Below are 18,810 nucleotides of genomic sequence, written 5' to 3'. Positions count from 1 at the left end.
ACCACAAAAAAGCCACTATTACTAATTTATGTTTGGCTGAGGGCCACCAAGATCCCTGGAGCTTTTGGGGGACACCTGGCGTCCAGGCGTTGTCCTTTGTCGCTGACACCAGCCTGGGGATAGACGTAGGTTCCTGATGGACTGCTCTGCACTCCCTTTGAGCATCTGCCAAGCTCACAGGCCCAGGGTGTTTTCGTTGTCAAGGACCAGGATAGATGAAGAAATGTTGAAAATTAGACTCCCATCTGAAGGCGGGACCACCCCCATGAGGAAGTGGAGTTTCCCTGGAGGGTGGAGCCTCTAGACCCAGGAGGGAGGGAAGGACTCTCAGAAGCAAATGCTGAGCATATGGGCTTGCTGTCACCAGGGGGTGACATCTACAGAGCAGGAAGCTCTCTCTGCATCCCTCAGGACAATCCAGGCTACCTGCACCTGGACGTGGCCAGGTGGACCCTGAACCTGGGCCTTTTAGCATCCCTGTGATGCTGTGACTGGAAACATTGTTTCTGCCTCTGCACAAACCTTTAAGAAGGAGGCCCCAGTGAGAAACAGGTTCAACCATAATCAAAGCTCTGTCTCAAGAGGAAAAGGGGGGAAGATGATGGAGACAGAGTGAATGAGCGCAGGCTCCAGCCCATCACCGGAACACCAATCTGGTCCCGCTGAAAATGGAAAGTGCCATTTCCCCACTGCCTGACTAAGCACTGAGGCACTGCTGGCCACAGCCAGGGCTCCCTGCGGGGTCCCTGGGACTCGGAGGCCCAAGCCCACTCCCCTGCACATCCCATAAATGGCTCTTCCTGTGTTCCCTGCAGTCAGCATCCTTCCTGGAGGGCAGGTGGAGCCTGACCTCGTCCTAGAAGAGGTTGAACCGCACTGGGAGGATGCCCACCAGGATGTCAGTGCCAGCTCGCAGGGTACAGAGGTGGTTCCAGCTTATGAAGAGGAGAACAAAGCCGTGGAAAAGATGCCGAGGTGGGGAGTCTGAGAAGACCCTAAAAGATTAGTTATTGTTTGAGAAGGTACCAAACATGCAGTACCTTATCCCAAAGGTATAAAAAGGCACAGAGCAGGAACCAAACCTGCTTCCCCCTGCCTTCATACAGCCATCCTCCTCCCATGGGTATAATGGCTACCAGGTTCTTATGTGCCTCTCTAGAGACAGTCTGGGCATATGCAAGCTAACATCTCCCTCCTTTTTTCTTTCTGTACAGAAGGTAGCATAGCACACGTACCTATCTGCACCTTGCTATATTTATTCAGCGACATACCTTGAGGTCTTTCCACATTCAGGATATAGAGAGCATCTTCATTTTTCACTGCTGCATAGTATTCCATCATATGGCTGTACCATAATTTATTATTCACTATTGATGGACATTTAGGTTGGTTCCAAATTTTTGTTATTATGAACGATTCTGCAACAGGCACTCTTATATGCATGTCTTTGCACATGTGTGAATACATCTGCAGGAGATTTCTAGAGGGGAATTGTGGGTCATTGGTCGTGAGAATGTGGATTTGTGGTCATGACCACCAAGTCGCTTTCCATAGGGATGTCGCAATCTTTGTTCCTACTAGAGATGCTTGGTGACAGCGGGAGGTCTCGGGTTCTGAAGTCCATAACTTACATAGCTAAGATGGGGAAACTGAGGCCCAGAGAGGATCGGAGGCTGACCTAGGGTCACCACCAGGACAGTGGCTGGGACAGTCCCCTCATGCAGAGGAGAGGGTTTGTTGCCAGAGAGAGTTCAGAGTTGCTCAGGTGGGGCTCCCCAGGTTGAGCCTTGGTTGGAAAGTCCAGGTCTGGGCTCAGGAGTCATGGGACATCCTACAGAAAATGGGGGCAAGAGGTAGACTCAGCGGGGCAGCTTCAGGGGGGACTCATCTCCTGCCTCTAACCCCAACTTAGAGAGCTGTCCAGGATTGAAGAGGAGAAAGAAGATGAGGAGGAGGAAGAGGAAGAGGAGGAGGAGGAAGAGGAGGAGGAGGTGACTGAGTAAGTCATTTGCTCACCTGGCTGGGGATGGTCCTGGGGCTGGGGTTGGCTGAGCTCCTGGGGTCTGGGCACTCTTTGCTGCTCATGGGAGCTCCTTTCTCTTGTTCTGTGCTGTGTGAGGCTGGGCTTTGACCAGAGAGGCTGGGAGAAGCTGGGGTTCCCCTGCTGTGCTCATCATGACCTGGGAATCATATTACCCACCACTCCACATCCCTCTCCACACACACTAGAATGCAGCCTCCAAGAGGGCTGGGACTTTTATCTGTTGCTTTCATTGCCATGTCCCTAGAGCCTAGAACGGTGCCTGGTACACAGTGGGCACCAAATAAATGTTAGTTGACTGCAAGGGCATATGCAGTGGACTCCCAGTTCTCCCATTATTCACAAAGCCAAGTCTGCCTCCCCTCCATATCCACCCACCTTGGTTGCCTTTGATGCCTTCTAGGGCTGTCCTGGGTTCTACTCTACTGCCCAGTAATGGTTGATCGTCCACCCACATCCATAGATTTCAACGCTAAACACACAGAAGAGCTCAGTTAAAATAAAAGTTAAACACTGGAGATCAGGAAACACTATGGAGGGTGAGTGGAAGAATGGCTGGACAGGGGGATACCCATGGGGAAGAGCAGGCAGTTGGACACCTGTGCCTGGAGTTAGGAGTGGGAGAGGTGGGGCTGGAGATGTGACATTGGGATTCTGGGCATGTGAGTGGCATTGAAAGCTATGGGGTTCAAGGAAATGCCCAGGGAGCAAGTGTGGATAGAGGAGAGGCTCATGGACAAGACCAGAGGTTGGGGAGATGAGGAACCAAAAAGGACTGAGGAGGAGGCACCCGTGAGCAGGGAAGAGACAAGAGTGTGGGGCCTAGAAGCCAAGTTAGTGTTTCAAGAAGGTCGGCCAGTCATGGTGGCTCACACCTGTAATCCCAGCACTCTGGGAGGCCGAGGCGGGTGGATCACTTGAACCCAGGAGTTCAAGACCAGCCTAGCCAATGTAGCAAAACCCCATCTCTATTAAAAAAAAAAAGAAAAAAAAAGAAAAAAAAAAGAAGAAGAAGAAAGAAGAAGAAAGAAGAACTGCCTCAAAAGCAGGTTGTAAAGCCTTGAACTAGTTTTTCCAAAGGCAATAGGGAGCCATTGAAGGTTCATAAGCAGGAGACTAGCATGATCCGGCAGCTGTGTTGGAGAAAGATTGAGGCAGGGAGAACGATGAGGAGACTGTTATGGTGGGCCAGGTGATAGTAAGTTACTCTGTCCTTGCTCCAGTCCCCTGGCATTATGTCCCTGTCTCTCTGCCCACCGTAGGTACCTCATGACCCGCATCCTTTCTCCCTGACCTGTCTCTCTGGCCACGGCCTGAGACATGATAGCACTGTGAGTGTTAGGAGCACAGGCTTTGGCATCCGAAACACCAATACCACTTTGCTTCTGTTAGTGAAATGACCAGGGCCAGTGGTGTACCCGCTCAGAGCTTCTGTCTCCACATCTGTAAAATGGGGGATAATACAAGCCTCCTGCAGGGGGTCATCAGGGCCAGTGGTGATGATGGAAGTGGTAGGACCAGGCCTGGAGTAAGTGCCCCATCGGTGGCCAATGTTGTTCTCGTCCCCGCTGATGGCCTCTTTTTGTTCTAGTCAGGAAATAGTTAAACAGGATTTCAGAGCTGGAGGCCTGTTCAGTGTCATCTGCTTTTAGTCCATCCTTACTCAGTTCACATAGACTCTTTCCATCCTTGACAGGAGGCCACATAGCCTCGACTTGCTTACCATCAGTGACGGGAAACTCACAACCTCTCAAAGGCTGTCCATTACATCTATATTCCCCTCTGACTTGTGAAATTATTTCTTACACCAAAACTAAGCCTGCTTTCCTGTGGCTTCTATCCCTTCCTGACTTGTCCTAATTCTGCCTTCTGAGCCACCCTGCAGTCCCAGCAAGGTGAAGAACTTAGCTGCTGCCTGGTTTCATTAGAGCAGCTTCTTTGCCCTCTGCCTTCTATGGAGCTATGCTTCTGTGTGGAGTGCATAGCTAAGTGGCTCCCTTGCTGAACTTACACACCTAACACCCAGGCTGGAAAACCCCTGTATTTGCCACTGCTCTGGATCTGAGACACCCTTTGAAGGCCAGTGATCAACTATGCTCACATACATGCATGTGCACACGAGCACTAACTATACATATGTTCTCAGAATGCAGTACACATGGGCACACACACACATATCTGCACTATACCCGTATACACCAGCACACTGACACAGACATATATGCTGGGTTATGCACACACTTACAGGTACAGGCATGCATACGTTTATACCCACACACATCCTGCATATATGCACAAGCACAGGCAGCACACTCATACATGTTCATACATGTGTGTGCACACAGGCACACATGTACACACTTCCACACATGCACGCGACAGCCTTGCACACATGCACATGCATCGGAGTCACCCGAGATGCTGCGGACGTGCACGTCTTCATACAAATGTTCACCCAGAGTTTTGAACTCCGGAAACTTTTGGGCTCCAGGCCCAGGGAGGGGCAAGGGAGTGACAGAGTGGGTGATCACAGGGCCAGGGTCAGAGGGTGTGAGGCCCAGGGCAAACAAAACTGGGCTGTCACTGGCTGGGGAAGGATGCTCTTGGCCAGCTTTGCAGAGACACAGGTTACTGATGACATGAGGGCCCGGTAACGGGCAGATGAGACCCGGTCGCCTAGAGACCCGGTCTCTACAGGCAACAGCTCAGCTTTCCCTAGCAACCACGGCCTTTTGGTTCCACCTGGCCTCCCTGGGGATGCTTCTGCCGTTCCCTGCACATCTCCTCAATCTGATTAGAAGCAGGAAGGATTGCTGGCTCCTCTGCCACTGGAGCCGCACTGGCTCAGGAGCTGGGCTCCCACTTGCATGCACCCACCCAGGCTTGGGATGAACGTCACAGCCCTCAGCTGAACCCCTGCACCATGGGCATCCTGACTGGCCCTGACCGAGAGACCCAAGTAGGTGGCTGCCCCTCCCTAAGTCTTCCCTCCTTCCTGCTTTTGGGGCTGGGATTTCAGGTGGAGAGTCTGCTGAAGGTGACAGTGAGGACCGTAATGTTGGGGCACGACCTGCGGGATGGCACAGGGGAGGAGGAGTGGACAGGAAGCTTTTGAGAGCTGGCTGCCACTGCTGCTCCCTGGATCTTAAACTTGGAAAGTGTGGGCGGGGGGCGGCCTCCAGGAAGCCCACCTCAACCAATCTGTCTGTTTCTCTGCTTGGAAATCCCTGGGACTTGGAAACTTTCTGGAAGTTGATGGCTTGCTGCTTCTGGGCTGTGCAAGAGGGGACCTTGGCAGGCACTGGGCACCCTGTCAAGCAGGGGCCATGTGGCTTTGGTATATCGTCCCTAGACAGCCCCTGGTGATGCTGACAGCGCCACTACTGGGCTGTTTAGGTGTTTTCATAGCTGGAGATGTTTGTGCAAAAGGTTCCTCAGTCCACGTGGGTGATTTCATAACCCTGCAGATCGCTGCCTCCTCTGGCATTAATAATAATAATGACAAGAACAATAATAATGGCTTCCATTTGACTTACAATTTTTTTCCATGCGACTCATGGCTAAGGCAGCCTGAATGGCAGATTCTATTATTCTCTCATCCCATTTCACAGATGAGAGAACTGAGGTTCAGAGACAGGGCCCTGTCTCTGAAGTGTAGAGCTGGGATTCTTGGCATTACAAGGAAAGCTGCTCCCAATGTTTAGTGATGACAAATCCGGAAGAATCACCAGAACAACACCTGGCAGTCCTTTTTTTGACTTTTCTATGAGATTCTCATTGGCCCTTCTGATCTTACTCAAATAAGTCAGGCTGCACAGGCCAGGCAAATCCTACCCGTTTGACAGATGAGCAGACAGAGGCAGCCCAAGGGCTTCGAGGTGACTTGCCCAAGGCCATACAGTGGCTTCTGGTCTGATACTGGAATAAGCAGGACCCCAGGAAGCCTCTGGCTGGGCCTGTGGGCAGTTCATTTTCTGAGCCTTTGTGCTGTAGGCAGAGAGCCGAGACAGACCCTGTATCTATTTCAGGAAAGTCATCCAGTCATCCCCCTTGCAGCCAGAGACCTGTCTTTAACCCATTTGTGCAAGGCTGACTTCTTAGTGTAGAAGGCACAGTCTCCAAAATACTTCAGAGGCGGGCAGTGAAGCAGAGCATTAAGCACGTGGCCTTGGGGTCAGGGATGCCGTATCTTATCTAGGCCCAGCTTGCACAGGCGGTATGACCGTGGATCGGCCATCCAAACTCTCTGAGCCTCTGTTTTCTCAGCTTGCATGTGAGCAGTAACAGTTCCGATCTGTCAGGGTTATGTGAGATTTGGTTGTTTTTTTTTTTTTTTTCCTAGGCTCTTTTAAAAAGTTAATTATTTTTTCTTTTCTTGCTTATTTTTTTTTAAAGACAGAGTCTCGCTCTGTTGCCCAGGGAGTCAAGTGGCACAATCCTGGCTCACTGCAATCTCTGCCTCCTGGGTTCAAACGATTCTACTACCTCAGTCTCCCGAGTAGCTGGGATTACAGGCATGCACCACCACGCCTGGCTAATTTTTGTATTTTTAATAGAGGCGGGTTTCACCATATTGGCCAGGCTGGTCTCAAACTCCTGACCTCAAGTGATCTGCCCGCCTCGGCCTCCCAAAGTGCTGGGATCACAGGCATGAGCCACCGTGTCCAGCCTAATTATTTTTTCAATTGACAAAAATTGTATATATTTTTGTGTATAATTGTTGTTTTAAAATATGTATACATTGTGGAATGGCTAAATCGAGCTAATTAACATACAGATTTCCTCATATGTTCATCATTTTTTGTGGTGAGAACAGTTTAGATCTACTCTTAGCAATTTTTACAAATACAATACATTGCTATTAACTAGAGTCACATGCTGTATAATAGATCTCTCACATTTATGCTTTCTATCTAGCAGAACCTTTGTACCCTTTAACCAACATCTCTCCAACCCTCACCCCTCCACAGCCCCGGTAACTACCATTTTATTATCTCCTTCTGTGGGTTCAACCTTTTTACACTACACATATAAGTGAGATCATATGGTATGTGTCTTTCTGTGTTTAGCTTATTTCACTTAACATAATGTCCTCAAGGTTCACAAATGACAAAGTTTCCTTCATCTTAAAGGCTGAATTCTTTTGTGTATATATAGGACATTTCCTTGATCCACTCATCTGTTGATAGACACTTGGGAGGCCGAGGCAGGTGGATCACTTGAGGTCAGGAGTTCGAGACCAGCCTGGCCAACATGGTGAAACCCTGACTCTACTAAAAATACAAAAATTAGCCGGGTGTGGTAGCATGGGCCTGTACTCCCAGCTACTAGGGAGGCTGAGGCAGAAGAATCACTTGAACCCGGGAGGCTGAGGTTGCAGTGAGCCGAGATCGCATCATTGCACTGCAGCCTGGGCGACACAGCGAGACTCTGTCTTGAAAAAAAAAAAAATTAATGCTGCAATGATAGGAGTGCAGACATCTCTTCAACATACTGTTTTCATTTCCCTTGGATCTGTACCCAACAGCTGAATCATATGGTAGTTCCATTTTTAACTTTTTGAGGAACTTCGTATTCTTTTCTATAATGCTTGTGTTAATTTACAATCCCACCAACAGCGTATAAGTGTTCCCTTTCCACTGCATCCTCACCAACACTTGCTAGCTTGTCTTTTTTTGGGCAGGGGCGGGGGACAGAGTCTCACTGTGTTGCCCCAGCTGGAGTACAATGGCGCAATCTCAGTTCACTGTAACCTCCGCGTCCTGGGTTCAAGCAATTCTCCTGCCTCAGCCTCCCAAGTAGCTGGGATTACAGGAGCGTGCTGCCACGCCTGCATAATTTTTGTATTTTTAGTAGAGACAGGGTTTCACTATGTTGGCCAGGCTGGTCTCGAACTCCTGACCTCATGATCTGCCCGCCTCAGCCTCCCAAAGTGCTTGGATTACAGGTGTGAGCCACTGCACCCGGCCTATCTTGTCTTTTTGATAATTGCCATTCTAACAGGTGAGAAGTTGATATTTCATTGTGGTTTTGATTTGCATTTCTCTGATGATTCATGATGTTAAGCATCTTTTCATATACCTGTTGGCCATTTGTATGTCATCTTTTGAGACACCGAGACATGTCTATTCAGATTCTCTGCCCATTTTTTTAAATCAGTTTTTTCTTACAATTGAGTTGAATTTCTTATATATTTTGGATATTAACCCCTTATTCAACTTATGGTTCGCAAGTATTTTCTCCTGTTCTGTAGGTTGTCTCTTCAGTCTGTTGATGGTTTCCTTGGCTGTGCAGAAGCTTTTTAGTTTGATGTAATCCCATTTTGTATATTTTTGATTTCATTGCCTGTGCTCTTGGGTTCATATTTTTAAAAATCACTGCTTAGACCGATGTCATAGAGCTTTTCCCCTATATTTTCTTCAAGTGGTTTTATAGTTTCAGATTTTATGTTTAAGTAGTGTTCAATCAATGTGGGTAGGGTTTTTTTTTTGTTGTTGTTGTTGTTGTTGTGTTTTTTTTTTTTTTTTTTGAGACAGGGTCTTGCTGTGTTGCCCAGGCTGGAGTACAGTGGTGCAATCACAGCTCATTGCAGCCTCCACCTCCCAGGCTTAAGCAATCCTCCCACCTCAGCTTTCCAAGTAGCTTAGACCACAGGCACATGCCACCACACCCAGCTAGTTTTTGTATCTTATAGAGATAGGATTTTGCCTTGCTGTTCAGGTTGGTCTCGAACTCCTGAGCTCAAGCAATCCTCCTGTCTCAGCCTCCCAAAATGCTGAGATTACAGGCATGAGCCACCACACCCAGCAATCTTCTTGAGTTTCTTTCATTGATGTTTTATAGTTTTCAGCATACGGTTCTGTCACCTTCTTGATTAAATTTATTCCTAAGCTTTTTATTTTACTTTATAGCTATTGTAAATAGCGTTGTTTCATTTCTTTTTCAGATAGTTCATTGTTAGCATATTGAAATGCTACTGAATTTTCTATGTTGATTTTATGTCCTGCAACTTTACTGAATTGGTTTATCAGTTCTAATAGTTTTTGTGGTGGAATCTTTAGGGTTTTTTTTTTATATATAAGATCAAGTTATCTGCAAAGAGGAACAATTTAATTTCTTCCCTTCCAATTTGGATGCCTTTAATTTCTTCTTCTTGCCTAATTGCACTAGCCAGGACCTCTTATACTACATTGAATAGAAGTGAGAGTGGGTCAGGTGTGGTGGGTCACATCTATAATCCCAGCACTTTGGGAGACCAAGGCGGGAGGATCACTTGAGGCCAGGAGTTTGACACCAGCCTGGGCAATGTAGCAAGACCCTGTCTCTACTAAAAATACCAAAAACCCAAAACAAAACAAGACAAAACCAAAAATAGCCAGGAGTGGTGGCGCATGCCTGTAGTCCCAGCTACTCAGGAGACTGAGGCAGGAGGATGACTTGAGCCCGGGAGGTTGAGGCTGTAGTGAGCCATGATCATGCCACTGCACTTCAGCCTTGATGACAGAGTAAGACCCTGTCTCAAAAACAAACAAACAAACAAACAAACAGAAAACAAAACAAAAAAAAAGAAAAAGAAAAAGAAAGAACTGGTGGAGTAGGCATGCTTGTCTTGTTCTTGATCTTAAAGGAAAAGCTTTCAGCTTTTCACCATTGAGTATGATGTCAGCTGTGGGCCTGTCATACATGGCCTTTGTTGTATTGCAGTCCATTCCTTCTATACGTAATTTGTTGAAAGATTTGATCATGGAACGATGCTGAATTTTGTCAATTGCTTTTTCTGCATCTGTTGAGATGATCATATGATTTTGTTGCTGTGGTGTACCGCATTTATAGATTTCTCAGGGTAATTTGGAGGAGGATCTGGGGAGACTTTGCATGCAGAGTGCCTGGCACACAGCCCAGGAGCCGCTGTGGCAGTGTGATTACCGACTGATTTCTGCTGCCAAGCAGCTGGCTCCAGACTGACTAGGCAACAATCCCGTCCCCACCTTCCTACCCCACCGTCCTTGCTCGGGAGGGCTGAGACTTGACCCTCTGGGTAGAGAATGATGCATTCAGGTTTCCTGGGTGGCAGACACCCAGAGCATCCTCTGTGAACCCCTGGATGACAGGAGTCTGAGGGGTGGGGAGGGGCTGTTAGGAAGCAGGAACTAATCCTAACTACAAAAATCACATTAGTTCCTAGTCCTGAGTCATCATTTTAACCCAGAGGTTGCACACGGACATCTAATTTAGCCAGGAGACAGGTTCTTTTGGCTACAGCATATTAATAAAGATATATTAATTTGAATTATCAGCATCTAAACATCAGACAACTTCACCTTAGAAACATATATTTCAGGCTCTGTGAATGATCTGGCCACCTGGCCCCCTTTTCCAGTGGAGTGGGGGTTGCTGCCTTCAAATGGACATGGGTTCTCCAATTTGCCACAGCCCTCCCTGCCCACTGCAGCCTCACCCCTGGTCCTATCACTATGTGCCTGCTGCCTGGGCCCGGCACCCATGAAATCTTCAGCAGTTGCAGTGGCTCTGATCTCATGGCATGAGAAGAACCAGGGCTTGGGTTTGAGATTTGTGTGGTTTGGGACAATTTTCTGTGTGACTTCGCCAGGTCACTTCACCTCTCTGGGCCTCACTTTTGTCATGCTCTACCCATCATCAAGACTGCCTGGAGACTGGGAGACCCCAGATGACAGCTCCTCCAACCGTCTTCCATGCATTTCTCACACATGCTGTTCCCGTTTCCTGGACAACCTCTTCCTCCCCGCCATTCTCTGTGGTAAAATCATCATCCTGGAGGCTCAGGTGACAGGCCACCTCTTCCAGGAAGCCCTCCTTCCTAGCAGAGTTGTGGCATGTCCTTCACAGTGCCTTGCTGAGTGCACGTCTCAGATGGGAAGATTGTTAGCAGGACACTGCCCTGGAGGTTCCTGAGGGTGAGACCTGTTCTTGGGCATCTCTGTGACCTCCACTCCTGGCAGAGTGTGGTCCTCAGCAGGGCTGGTGAAACCTTTAATACCTGTAACCCAGTCCTTTTCTCCTGCCCCCTACCCCCACCCCACCTCGGGTCACAGGGTGCTGCTGGATAGCTGTGTGGCGTCGCAGGTGGGCGTGGGCCAGAGCGAAGAAGACAGGACCTGGCCCCAGAGCGCTTCAGACCAGGTATGAGAAGCACCAGGCACCGGCACCTCTGAGGCCTGGCTTGGCATCGGTGGAAGGATGGGGACCTTGTCCACTTTGCTTGCAGGGGGAGTTTTGGCTGGTAAGATGCCCACAGGACAGAGGGGGCAGGGTGGCAGGTCCTGCAAGACCCCTTCTTGGCAGGGGTCAGATAGTGGCCTAGGCCGTGGGTTGGGAGTCGGGTGGACCCGGCTCGAGTCCTCCTGTGGGTGTCTAGCTTGCGGCAAGTCGCCTCCACACTCTGGGTCCCAGTGGCCACCTGTGTGCGAGGGGGCTACAGACACCTCCCTGGGCCCTGTAGGAGGACCCAAAAGGGCTCGCACACTGTGAAGTGTGGTGCTGTGGATGCTTTGTTCCCCCATGTGCCAGGCTGCAAGAGAGTGTCCCTCATCACAGGTGACACGTCCAGCTGTTAGGACCCGTAGGTCCTGGGTGCACTGCCCTCTACAGGTTGTAGGCTACTCCCGGGATGCCCAGAAGGTGGGCTGGCAGGACCTGACTGGCTGGACAGGGCAAGAAGCAGAACTGGGCCCGTGTGGACTCCTGAAGGCAGATCTAACAGGAGCTGCTGAGACTAGGGCTGGGGGCTGATGGTTACAGTTCCTGTTTCCACTTTATCTTTGCAGAAGCTGTGGGAGGAAGCTGGGGAGGAGGCCGAGAAGGAGGCTGAAGAGAAGGCCAAGGAGGAGGCTGAAGAGGAGACTGAAAAGGAACACCAGGACCACGCGGAGACCAAGGAGGAGCCTGAGGCTGAGGCCAAGGCTGCCAGTTCAGGAGGTAGGTGTGGTGGTGGTGGTGGTGGTTTGCACAAGAATATCTGAGGTCCTTTCAGGCTGGAGGCAGCCTCCGTGCAGGGTCAACCCCTCCTCCTCTCCCTCCATCTCCTTCCCCCCATTGCCCCCTCAGCCACCCTGTCTTCAGGAAAATCCCATCCTTGGTGTCTTGGGGCCACATTATCAGAGCCTACTGATATATCTCAAAGGCTCTAAGGAATTGCACTGAGGCCCAGGACTCCCAGTGGGGCCGGGGAAATCCCGATCCCAGCCAACTCCTTCCTGCCAACCTCTCTCTGCCAGCCCCTCCTGCAGGCCCCTCCTAACCAGCCCCTCCCAGCCAGTCCCTCCTGCCAACCTCTCTTGCCATTTCTGCTCAATGAGGATGCAGCGCTTGGGCTACTGCCCAGTGAGGGTTTGGCTCAGACATCACATATGGAGTGAAAACTGGAACCAGAACTTGCCAACAGAGTGTCCTGGACTCCACGTCTCTTTCTGAGCTTTTCCTGATCTCCAGCTGTACCCAGCACATATATGTTGCTGTGATTTACCACCCTGCCCTCAATCCTGAGAACTCAAGCAACGGCGGAGAAAAAGCCCCAAGGAGTCCAGCAACAGCTGGGCCCTGGAGCCGGGACAGGCGGGCCCCAACCCCAGGCCGGCGGGTATTGCGTGCCTTACACTCCACCTTCCCCACGCCGTGGGTCTTCAGCTGCTCTGTGAGGCAGACAGGCCATTTTACAGATGAGAAAGCTGAGGTTCTGTGTGTGCGGATTTGGCCAAGAGGTCAAGGCACAGACCTACATTTCACTCCTGGCTCCTCTCTCTCTTCCTTGCTGTGTGACCCAGAGCCAGTTCTGTGACCTCTCTGAACCATGACTTCCAAATCAAGAAAAATGGAGCAATAATAGTACCTAGGTCACAGGTTGCTGGGCAGAGTAGGGGAGACAATTTGTCAAAGGCATCCCAAACTGTGGCTGGCACTGAGGGAGGAGTCAATATTGGGACGAGGATGTGTCTCGGCCAGCGAGCGGTTGAAATGGGACTGGACCCAGGTGTCCTAACCCTGGGTGTCCTGAGCTTGCTCCCTACTTGGTCTTTGAAAAGGGTTCTTTGTTAACTTCAACACATATCTATAGGAATTCCTACTAAGTCCAGGCCTAGGGCTGGGTCCCCACACGGATGAAAAAGACCAGGAGCAAACAGATGCAGGCTTGGTTCGGTGGGGCTGGTTCTGCCCCTTCCCCAGGTGATTTGGAAGCAGGTGGTCTGGGACCCACATCTGAGAAACGCTGAGGCATAGCCATTTGCACTGAAAAGTATGGGCCTGGCCAGGCGCAGTGGCTCACACCTGTAGTCCCAGCACTTTGGGAGGCCGAGGTGGGCGGATCACAAAGTCTGGAGATCGAGACCATCCTGGCTAACATGGTGAAACCCCATCTCTGCTAAATACAGAAAACATTAGCTGGGTGTGCTGGTGGGCACCTGTAGTGCCAGCTACTTGGGAGGCTGAGGCAGGAGAATGGTGTGAACCCAAGAGGCGGAGCTTGCAGTGAGCCCAGATCGCGCCACTGCACTCCAGCCTGTGTGACAGAGCGAGACTCCATCTCAAGGAAAAAAAAAAAAAAAAAGTATGGACCTAGACCCAGCAGCTTTGGCGTAACCCGGATGCTGGTTAGAAATGAGAAACTTGGGTCCCAGTCCAGACCTACTGAATCAGACTCCTCGTGGGAATAAGATCTGGTGATTTGTCTGCACATGTGTGTTTGAGGGGCAATAGCCTTGAGCCCTGGTTCTCAAACCTGACAGCCCATTGGAATCACCTGGGGAGATTTAACAATTCCTGCTGCCAGGCCTCATCCCAGTCATTAAATCAGAATCTCTGGGAATGGGCCTGGGTAACAGAAATCGTCAAACCTTCCCAGGTGATTCCAATGCATAGCCCAGCTGGGGAACCAGGGCCATAGGAAGAGTTACTGCTTCTGGTTGGAAGTGAAATTAATTGACCTCCAGGGCTGTTTTGGACTGGAAAATTCTACCAGGCTAAGAATGTTTGAGTCCTGGGTTCTTTGGGTCTAGGAATCTGAGAGTCTGTGAGTTCTGGGTTCTTTGATTCTAATATTTTTGGGAAATGCTGCTGGTGGTTGGTAAGTGGAGGGGGCATGAGAAGTTGGGGGCCTCCTGGGCTGTCCCTTGGTGCTCTTGGGTGGCCAGCCATAGGACCTGATGACACATTAGACATTGAACTCCAGGGACAAGAGTCATGCTTCTGGCTTTGGGTAGCACTGCTGAAAATGCAGGTAGGCACCAGGCTGGTCGTGTTAGGCTGGTGGGAGGACCCCCACATATCATCTCCCTCAACTCTGTGCTCCTAATTGCAGTCCCCAGGGTCGCACCTCTGCCTGAGACCCTCTGGCCCCAGCACCATGGCTACACCAGGCCAGAACATGGAGCTGAATCGCCTAGTCCAGGACCAGCTACCTGGCCAGGTGGCCCCTGTCTCTGCACTCCAAAACCTGGTAGAGCATCTCCCTAATGTGCCCAGCTACCGTGTCCCAGTCACCCGCATCCCTGTCCTCACCTCCCGGAGAACCAGCTTGTCCAACTCCAGCTTCGCCAAGGAGACCAGGAACTCCATCCGCCGACTAGGTAGCATGATCCTGCCCCACCCAGCATGCTCATATCTGTGGCATGTGCTTCTGCATGGCTGGGGCTGTCTTCTTCCCTGGGTGCTGTGGTCATGGTGTGGACCACTAGTTGTGCTTATGGAAAACCATCTCCTCTTCCTCTGCCGATCAATACCTTCATCCTGCTTTGTGGTAGTGACTTGAGAGGTTTTAGCCCCCTTCTCTTCATGCCTAAAATTCCACTACAATTAGCAATTCATTTATTTTTTCTCTCTCTCTTCCTCTTTCTCTCTTTCTTTTCTTTTTTTTTTTTCTTTTTCTTTTTTTTTTTTTTGAGACAGTCTCTCTCTGTCACCCAGGCTGGAGTGCAGTGACGTGATCTCAGTTCACTGCAACCTCTGCCTCCTAGCAATTCTTGTGCCTCAGCCTCCCGAGTAGCTGGGATTACAGGCACACGCCATCACACCTGGCTACTTTTTGTGTTTTAGTAGAGACGGGGTTTTGCCATGTTGGCCAGGGTGGTCTCAAACTCCTGATATCAAGTGATCTGCCCACCTCAGCCTCCCGAAGTGTTGGGATTACAGGCATAAGCCACCGTGCCTGGCCAGCAATTCATTTTTTCGGGTTAAACATACATTTCTTTCTTTAGGCACATCATTTTTATATAGGTAATCATTCACACCTTAGTTTAAACAAGTCACTTGCTCAGATCTCTAGGCCAAGAGGCTCGGACAGGGAGTCTGGGATCAGACTGGAGGGGAATGAAAGGAGGGAAATGGAATAGAAGAGTAATGTGGGTGCTGATTGCAGATAGAACCCATTGACCTTAAGTTTGCCGCTCAGCAAATTCCATTTCAGGAAAGAAGCTCCAGGTGCAGACAGGCATCCTCAGAGGCTAGGGTGGAGCGAGGGCTGTCTGGATCCATTGATTGTGACAAGGTCCCCGTAGTGGCCTTTGGGCTGCCACTGCTCACTGCCTGAAGACAAAGAGCTCAGGGACATACTGGCACCCCGGACTAACTCCTGCCACTTTCTGACTTAACCCAAGCCAGACATGCCTGCTTTCCCTTTTGATTGGCTTGTTTATCTGTGGTTGACACGGTGCAGGGCTGCCTCTGAGATCAGTCCAGTCAGGCAGGACAGAACATTTCATGGGAAGACATCCACTGTTGTCCTTCTCTCCTCTCCCTGGCTTGAGGTGGGCACAGAGAGGAGGTGAGATGGCACGCAGATCATCCAACAGTAAGGGGTGCCACCCCAGCCTCCACCTTCTAGGCAAGCCTTGAATCTACTATGCCAAAGCAGCCTACCCCTATCATTGAGGATACTGAATTGCAAAAAAAAAAAAAAAAAAAGAAAAAAAAGAAGAAGAAAAGAAAGGAAACAAAATAAAAGACCTCAAAGCATCCCCCAGTTCCCACCTCCACAGGCCACTCCCTGATAACTGCTAAATCTGTACCAATTCTATTATTTTTTTTGGACGGGGGAGGGGGATGGAGTCTTGCTCTGTTGCTCGGGCTGGAGTGCAGTGGTACCATCTCAGCTCACTGCAACCTCTGCCTCCCGAGTAGCTGGGACCACAGGTGTGTGCCACCTTGCCGGGCTAATTTTTGTATTTTTAGTAAAGACAGGGTTTCACCATGTTGGCCAGGCTGGTCTTGAACTCCTGACCTCAGGTGATTTGCCTGGCTCAGCCTCCCAAAGTGCTGGGATTACAGGCATGAGCCACCATGCCCACCCCCAACTCTAATTTTATTTGCTTACTATTTTTCTTTCAGTGGATTCTCTTTTTTATTTAACTAAGTATATTTAAATAGGAAAACTTCTTATTACTATTCAAATGGAAAACCAGCATTGCTTGCCATAAACAGAGGCATAAATAAAAATAACCTCAAATACAATGAAAACACAATGGTATTGCTGTTTTCTAATGAGACGGATGGGCCCACTGAAGGTGCAAATCTGGGGCCTGCTCTCTTAGCTGCAAGTGGGATTAGGCTGTGTAAGAGAGGTTCTGAGACCACAGAGGCACCGACCTGAGACTTCCTCTCTGGCTATTCACTAAAAGAGGGGTAACTTTTTTTTTTTTTTTTTTTTGAGACGAAGTCTTGCTCTATTGCCCAGGCTGGAGTGAAGTGGTGCAATCTTGGCTCACTGCAAGCTCCACCTCCTGGGTTCACACCATTCTCCTGCCTCAGCTTCCCAAGTAGCTGGGATTATAGGCACATGCCACCACACCTGGGGAATTTTTGTATTTTTAGTAGAGATGGAGTTTTGCCATGTTGGCCAAGCTGGCCTTGAACTTCTGACTTCAGGTGATCCTCCTGCCTCAGCCTCCCAAAGTGCTAGAATTACAGGCGTGAGCCGCCACGCCTGACTGGGAGTAACATTCTTATTCTAGGTTATCTTTTGCTTTGTCTGTACCGTCAAAGAACATCTCCTGTCCTCCCCAGTCTCTGGGAGCCCCACACTTGGGGAAATGTTTCCGGGGACGCGTTGACACAGGGGGCTGACCCAGCTGTGCTAGAGCATATGATTATTCTAGATGCTACAGACAAGGTAATAAGAAGCTGTAGTAAGAACATTACTTCCATTTTATTTTATTTTTTATTATTTTGTGAGACAGGGTCTCGCTCTGTCACCGAGGCTGGAGTGTAGTAGGCGCAATCTTGACTCACTATAGGCTCTACCTCCCAGGTTCAAGCTATCCTCCAACCTCAGCCTCCCAAGTAGGTGGAACACTGTGACCAGCTGAGTTTCGTATTTTTGTAGAGGTGGGATTTTGCTATGTTGCTCAGGCTGCTCTTGAACTTAAGGGACCCTTCCACCTCAGTCTTCCAAAGTGCTGGGATTACAGGCATGAGCAACTGTGCCTGGCTCCCCTTATATTTTTAACAACTTCTCTAGTCCTGCTCATCCTCTTCTCCAGAGGATTTACGGTTCGATCCATCAAACTATAGAGTAAGTGTAAGCAATTTAACAGAGTGCTGTATTTTCTCATAAAGGCCATTTGAAGAAAAGCACATATTGGCTGGGTGTGGTGGCTCATGCCTGTAATCCCAGCACTTTGGGAGGTCGAGGCTGGCAGATCTCCTGACATCAGGTGTTCGAGACCAGCCTGGCCAACATAGTGAAACCCCGTCTCTACTAAAAATACAAAAATTAGCCAGGTGTGGTGGCAGGGGCCTGTAATCCTAGCTACTCAGGAGGCTGAGAAAGGAGAATGGCTTGAACCTGGGAGGCAGAGGTTGCAGTGAGACAAGATCACACCACTGTACTCCAGCCTGGGTGACAGGGTGAGACTCCATCTCAGAAAAAAAAAAAGAAAAGAAAGAAAAAGCGCATATATAATTATTTCAAAATCCCCCCGCTTCCCTCTTTTGGGGGTGTATCCCTGCCTGCCTTGCTGGTGCCCACACCTGTGCCCGGCTGCTACTGGGTAGACCCCCTAGATGTGGGGGAGAAGGAGGAATACCAGCCCAGGCTCTCAGTATCCTCTGACCTTGGACGTGGGGCAGACCTGTCCCTGAAGTCCCTGAGGTGGGTGATGGAGCCCAAGGTAGGGCCAGGCTCCCTGGAGAGGACCCGATTCTCAGAATGTGGGACATAGTACAGGGCCTCTCAGAGGTCCAGAGTTAGGCTAGCTGATGAATTTGGGGGCCCCTGGCATGTACAAGAACAAGGACATACCCAAGCAGGTACCCAAATAGGGAGTAGCACACACTACGCAGTCTGTTACCCTTGATTGGAGGGACCCTGTCAATGTCTCCATTTGATGCTCTTCAAGAATGTGAGGCCAGCCGGGCCCAGTGACTTGCGCCTATAATCCCAGCACTTTAGGAAGAGCTCAGGAGTTCGAGACCAGCCTGAGCTGATCACCTGAGCTCAGGAGTTCGAGACCAGCCTGGGCAACATGGTAAGCCCTCATCTCTACAAAAAATACAAAAATTAGCTGAGCATGGTGGTGTGCGTCTGTGGTCCCAGCTACTTGGGAGGCTGCTGGGAGGATCACTTGATCCTGGGAGACAGAGGTTGCAGTGAGCTGCGATTGTGCCACTGCACTCCAGCCTGGGTGACAGAGTGAGACCCCCTGTCTCAAAAACAAACAAATAAATAAAATAATTTTTAAAAAGAATGTGAGGACTTGGCTGGGTGCTCACGCCTGTAATCCCAGCAACTTTGAGGGGCC

General features: G+C 49.8%; 1 protein-coding gene across 4 annotated transcripts in view; it reads left to right on the top strand.

The window, feature by feature from the left end:
* The window catches only part of CNGB1 (cyclic nucleotide gated channel subunit beta 1), a 104,033-nt gene that overhangs the window by 34,437 nt on the left and 50,786 nt on the right, over positions 1-18,810 (top strand). For 2 of the 4 annotated variants that reach the window (XM_045383055.3, XM_045383054.3), the window contains 5 exons: positions 816-975; positions 1,913-1,999; positions 11,116-11,203; positions 11,848-11,998; positions 14,376-14,513. In XM_045383055.3, the coding sequence (XP_045238990.2) occupies positions 816-975; positions 1,913-1,999; positions 11,116-11,203; positions 11,848-11,998; positions 14,376-14,513 (624 nt within the window). Of the gene's footprint in view, positions 1-815; positions 976-1,912; positions 2,000-4,816; positions 5,001-11,115; positions 11,204-11,847; positions 11,999-14,375; positions 14,644-18,810 lie in introns of those variants that run through there. The other 2 variants (XM_045383057.3, XM_074027131.1) reach the window with 2 other exon arrangements.

The sequence above is a fragment of the Macaca fascicularis genome, chromosome 20 (assembly GCF_037993035.2).
Source record: "Macaca fascicularis isolate 582-1 chromosome 20, T2T-MFA8v1.1".
In the NCBI taxonomy this organism is placed as follows: Eukaryota; Metazoa; Chordata; class Mammalia; order Primates; family Cercopithecidae; genus Macaca; species Macaca fascicularis.
Note: the sequence above shows the minus strand (reverse complement) of the source record. Positions and strands in the feature narration are given on the sequence as shown.